Below are 5,530 nucleotides of genomic sequence, written 5' to 3' on the forward strand. Positions count from 1 at the left end.
GGCCGGTCTGGACACGGGCTGTTCCCGCAGCTGCGGTGGGGAGGTACGTGGGGTGACACGCAGTTCTGTACCCAGGCTTCTCTTTCTCTGAGAATATATCAAAAAATCTGCCCTGAAAGTTCAGACTCACACTTGCCAGCAGCAGTGTCGGTTTCCTAAGTCATATGTTTTATCATAGCCACCTCTTCTGAGCTGGCTGTTTGGAAGGATGCTTTCTCTTCCAGCTCTGGCAGAGGGTTACACGTATGAAATAAACAACTGTCTTTTTTTTTTTTTTTGTCTTTTTTTTCCCCCCCCTTACTCAGGTGTAAAACTTCTGTTGCATGGTCTTTGCTCCAACACCACAGTCAAATCTTTAGATTTGAAGGTGAGTCTGTTTGAATAAAAATAAGACAAAGAGGTGGGGAACGAAATAAGAGCAGAAGCTTAATTAGAGTTAGAAGTAGACAGCCCTGATGCAGGATTGTTCTGATAAATCTGTACTCCTGTAAAGTTCTTGTTCTCGAGTGACTCAGTCCTTGCCTCCCCTAACACCACATCACAACTTCCCAGAGTTACTTTGCAGCTCATCTTTGTCTGTTTTTATTCAGTTACTCTGTTTTGAGAGGAAGTTTTTGCTATATGACTTTTGTTAATTGCTTCTTGGTCAGGTGAGGTATATGTAGGCTTTCCTTTGAGCTTCTGTTTTGTGTCTTGTATTTCAGTGGATTACTAGTTGTTTGACTTGTGCTTCTGTAGAGTTTATCCAGCTTGCCAGTGTCTTTCCGCTAGCCTGGGGCCTGGAACCAAGGATCCACTTTCAGATGTGATGATCACTCTACTGTGACTTCCTGTCTGTATTGCTCTGGCGTGTAGCTATTTCCTTGGCTTTACTAAAATGCATTGTACCTTTCTTTCTTATCTGTGCTGGTGTTAGCCAAGATCTTTTTAATGAAGTGTGTTGAAATGGTTCTGCTTATCTAGAATGAGCATTTTCCCCCCCATTGTGGGCCATGCTGCTCCTGTGCTATCCTGTGATTTTTGAGAGGTCTCAGTCATGATGTCTCACAAGAGTGACGGTGTATGTATTCACCGTTCCTCCCGCGGTCTTTCATTTTCTGGAAAGTTGACTGATATGTGAAACAAATGTTACTGAGACCATTGTTAACAGACTGAAATCGGCCTTACAGCTGAGGTGCACCTGATGGTGTTTGACAGGTTAGCTGGATTGGGACAGGATGTAGCCTACTGATTACCTGGGACTTTTGTTTCAGGGAAATAACCTGCGAACCGAGGGAGCTGAGGCTTTGGGAAAACTTCTGAGGCAGAACAAATCCATCAGGAGGTAAAAAAAATTATCTACCTTTTTTCCTGTTATTACTGTTACGTTGAGCACAATGTTAGAAAAGGGTTGAGGGTGTTTTTTGTTGAGGCAGGAGGAATGTTAAGTGGTGCAATTCCTTCTGCGGGATGGGACAGGTGAAGGAGTGAGAACTGGAGGTGCCCTTTCTGAGGATGCAGGGCCCTAGCAGCATCCTGCTCTCTGAAAATGGAGTCTCTATTAGGGGAACTGGGTGTTTGAATGGGTACCATGATCCAGGCATCATTCAGGCTCTTGCAAGTGTCCATTTAATCCATGAACTCCAATCCTGTCTGATTTTCCCTAGCCTAATCTTGGAATGGAACAGCCTTGGTGTGTTGGAGGAGGGCTTCTCCTTTTTCTGCCAAGGACTGAGAGCAAACAACTTTCTCCAGCGGCTGGATCTACGGAATAACCAGATCAACCATCAAGGGGCCGGAGAGCTGGCCACGGCACTGAAACAAAATGCCAGCCTTCAGGAACTGGGTAAGACACGGACACACACACACAGACACACACGCACACACACACACTTAGTGAAGGAGGGAACAGGTTCATTGCCATTTGTGAATGCTGTTGGCATGCCTCATGCCAGACTCCGAGACTTGCTTCACACTTGCTTTGTCCTTAGTAAGGAATTTTGCCAGAATTTCCTTCAGAAAAATGTGGCTCTTGGTGCTGGTTCTTTCTCATCCACAGACTGTGGAAGGAAGGCTCATGAGATGAAAATGGGAAAGGCAGACTTGTGTACCTTTTGGACTGTAATGGCTTCCTGCACTTCACTGCGCCTGTCCTTGCCTTTCCTGCTTTGTCTGTCATTTCCCTCCCTCTCATTCATCTTGAAAAGAGAGACAGTATTCACCTGTGTTTGTGCTGAGACTATCTGGGATTAGTTAGCCATGCTTGTAGATGTAGAAGGAGCATGGTTTCTCTTGAGCAGATATGTGACTACTGAGGTGAAAGTTTGCTTTCTGTATAGATTTGCGTTGGAATAATATTGGGCTTCTGGGTGGCCGAGCTTTGCTGAACTGCCTGCACAGCAACAAGACCCTGAAGAGGCTGGAACTGGCCGGGAACAATGTTCCTAGTGACATCCTGAAAGCTGTGGGTAAGTATTTTGTGTTGCACAGGAAAGAATCAGTAACTCCTTTCCCATTTCAGCACTTGAGAGATATAGGGCACTTGCTGCTCCAGAAGAGAGCTGTCCCTCCTCTCCTCTGTTTCTCAACACCATTTACACAGTGCCCTACATTGCTGCCTTTTGGCTTTTAATGGGGGCTGATCAGGTTACAGTTGTCACTTTTACCAGCAAGAGGAAAAAAATAATTTGGATTGAGTTAGACATTACTATGCCATGGGAATGTGGGAGAACTTGGGGCTCTAGTTTGCCTCTGAGTAGCCAAGTTTGGGCATAGCTAATGCAGCATGTCCTTTGTCATCGTCCTGCCTGCATTGGAGTTGAATGACTCTCCTGTGGCTGGGGTGCTGTTTACCCCATATGCACTGCTCTCTTCGATTCCACCCCACCTTGTGTCTGTAAGGTGAGAGCGGTCTCTCTGTGTGGGCCAGCCTGAGAAGGGCTACCATCCTGGTTCTTCTAATAGCCAGGTGTCATCCTGAGTGCTATCTCTCTCTCGCAGTGCTTGCTTTAGAAGCATGTGCATGCTTTCTTGCTCTCTCTGCATCAGAACAAGCAATGGATCACAACCAAGACCGTCAAACTATCCTGAGTGAGACCCAGAACAGAACGTACATACTCAGCAAAGAGATTTTGAGTCTGAAGAATGAGAAGACCAAGCAGGTTGGCAATCTTACATGTTGGCACTTCAAATGGGGCAGCTGGAATCCTATGCTTTCCCTTGGCATCCCCATGAAATACTCAGTGACAGGATTATTGCACTCCTGAAGTTGCATGTGCGTCTTTAAGGGTGAGCACACAGCATGGTTTAGTAAATTGGGTCCTTCCTCTGAGTTAGGCTGCCCAGGAATCAAATCCATGACAGTATGGCTATGGGCACATGCCCTGCTGAATTTACTCACTCTAGATTCTAGAGGAGTTTTGGTGATTTTTCTTTTGGAACTGGTTTGATGTTTTCCAAGTGGTGAAAACCTAGAAATATGAGTCTGTTTTCCTTTTGACTCCTAATGGTGCAGAGTGTCTATAGTTGATGACCTCAGATGTGCTAATGAACCCATCAGACCTCCAGTTTGCTTGCTTTCAATAGAGTGATTTGACGTGTCTTCAGCTGTCACTAGGAAGAGAAAGATGAGAAATGTAAATGCTTCAAGCTGATGCAGTTCATTTTCTCACTGCTGTTTGCCTTGTTCACAGTTCTTGGATTTGATGGACACTATAGACAAGCAGAGAGAAGAAATAGCCAGGAGTGGCAGGTGATTTGGATTTCTGAGTGCTTTCTGCTCTTTGATAGCAGAATTGAGCCCTCTCCATTTCCTGGGAGAAATTACCCACCGTTTTTTTTTTTTTTTTTCTTCTTTCTTTTTTTTCTCCCTTGAATGCAGGATATCTACAGCACGAGTCAGCCAGCTGCAGGAAGCATTGGATGAGCAGCACTCTATTATGAGTTCACTGAAAGCCAAGTATGGAGGAGGAAAACCTTAGCCTTCCCACTGCTCTGTGCTGTATTTCATGTAGCTCTGCAGTAATATCCAGAAGTTACGGTCAGATCAGGTCTTTGGGTTTGTCACACTAGATATTTAGCCTATTTTTAAGTAAAATTACAGTGCATTAGTGTAAGAGCAAGTAAATTATAGAGAGTGGGAAAAAAAAAAAAAAGGATTGTGGTGATAGGAAGGGTGCATGTTCCTTGCACGCTTTACAGCCTGGGAAGAGTCTGTACCTGCTTCCCCTGGCAGTTGGCAGTATCCCCTGAGAATCACTGCAGATATGGAGGAACCTGACCAGCCAGATTGTGTGCTTAGGTACAATGAGGTGGGGCTGCCCAAAAGCAGTGTTAGGCTGTGCCATACGCACATGACAGTGGTTAGACTTCAAACACTGATGAGCCTGACTCGTTCAGTTCTGTCAGGTAAAGACAGTCATTATGCCATGCTTCTGTGGACATGTCCCTCATCTACAGAGTAAGCAAATAGCTTCTGCTACCTGTATTTAAAATTCTATCCTAAATTTTAAACAACCTTGCAGTGGTATAAAATAGCCAGCTTTATTCTCCCATGAGAGTGGGCAAATCCTGGAGGGGTCCAGGCAGGAAAAACAGCTCATAGAAGACAACGCAGGGAAAACACAGGCACCGGAACACCAGACTCTCAGGAGTCCCAGGTCGCTCACTGTTTGCAGAGGCTGCTGGGTGCAGAGATAAGCAGTGTCCTTTTCCCAGGGGCAAAAATTGCCTCATTTAGCTAGCCTGATTTCATCCAGTGCCAAATATGTGTTAACATCTGTACCATGTGGCGCAGAGAGCTCACTGGAGGCATCTCCCCTAGAAAGGACTCTAGAAAGTGTTTCTCTGGGTAGGCTGCAGATGACTGAAGCTGCCCTGGCTCTGTCTGAGCAGAAGGTGCACAATTTGGGAGAGCTACTGAATGCCACAAAACAGGAACAAACCAGCATGGCTGAGCAACATTTTATGGAGCTCCAGCAGCAAAAGCAGGTGAGCTGGATAAGTCCTAACTAGGTTGGAGAGCAGGGTTTCAGGTCATACCTAGTTTGTGTAGGTTTGGGGGATGCTGGATGGGATAGGCAAGCATGATTTTTAGTATGTTAACCACAACTCCATGACAAAAATTTTTATGTAAATTAGATAGGTGAGTGCTAGGTGTGGAGAGGAGCCATGGTGTTTATGGGGTAGGTTGGATTTAGTTTGGTATGGTGTTGGTTGGAGTGGATTGGCAGTGCAAGAACTGAGGTGAGTACAGGCTCTTCATGTTGATTCTGTTTGCAGGAAGGTGCTGATCGGGAAGACAAGCTTTTGCGTGACTTGTCTACTGCCAGTGAGAAAAATCTACTTCTAAGAAACCAGGTAGGAAAGCAAGTCCAAGGCTGAGAAGCAAGAGCATTGTTCAGTTCTGATCTGTATATATGTCCTCTGCTTTGATCCTTGTCTGTGTCTCTGCCAACTGTTCTGTATAGCCAAATTGCCAGTAGGAAAAGAAAATCCTCTGTGGTGGTAATTTCCTTACAGGTGGATGAGTTGGAGAAGAAGTGCAAAGTTC

The 5,530-nt window shown here is 45.3% G+C and overlaps 1 protein-coding gene across 1 annotated transcript in view; it reads left to right on the forward strand.

The window, feature by feature from the left end:
* Positions 1 to 305: 305 nt before the first annotated feature.
* LRRC45 (leucine rich repeat containing 45) overlaps positions 306 to 5,530 on the forward strand; it is a gene marked incomplete at its 5' end in the record, with an annotated part of 9,207 nt that continues 3,982 nt past the window's right edge. Inside the window, 11 exon segments of the mRNA XM_010165240.1 lie at positions 306 to 367; positions 1,254 to 1,324; positions 1,647 to 1,825; positions 2,319 to 2,447; positions 3,028 to 3,140; positions 3,672 to 3,730; positions 3,860 to 3,937; positions 4,833 to 4,968; positions 5,260 to 5,337; positions 5,500 to 5,528; position 5,530. The exon segment at position 5,530 is cut by the window's right edge and continues 73 nt beyond it. Coding sequence (XP_010163542.1) covers positions 306 to 367; positions 1,254 to 1,324; positions 1,647 to 1,825; positions 2,319 to 2,447; positions 3,028 to 3,140; positions 3,672 to 3,730; positions 3,860 to 3,937; positions 4,833 to 4,968; positions 5,260 to 5,337; positions 5,500 to 5,528; position 5,530 — 935 coding nt within the window.

Source organism: Antrostomus carolinensis, unplaced genomic scaffold (assembly GCF_000700745.2).
Source record: "Antrostomus carolinensis isolate BGI_N321 unplaced genomic scaffold, ASM70074v2 scaffold50953, whole genome shotgun sequence".
Taxonomy (NCBI): Eukaryota; Metazoa; Chordata; class Aves; order Caprimulgiformes; family Caprimulgidae; genus Antrostomus; species Antrostomus carolinensis.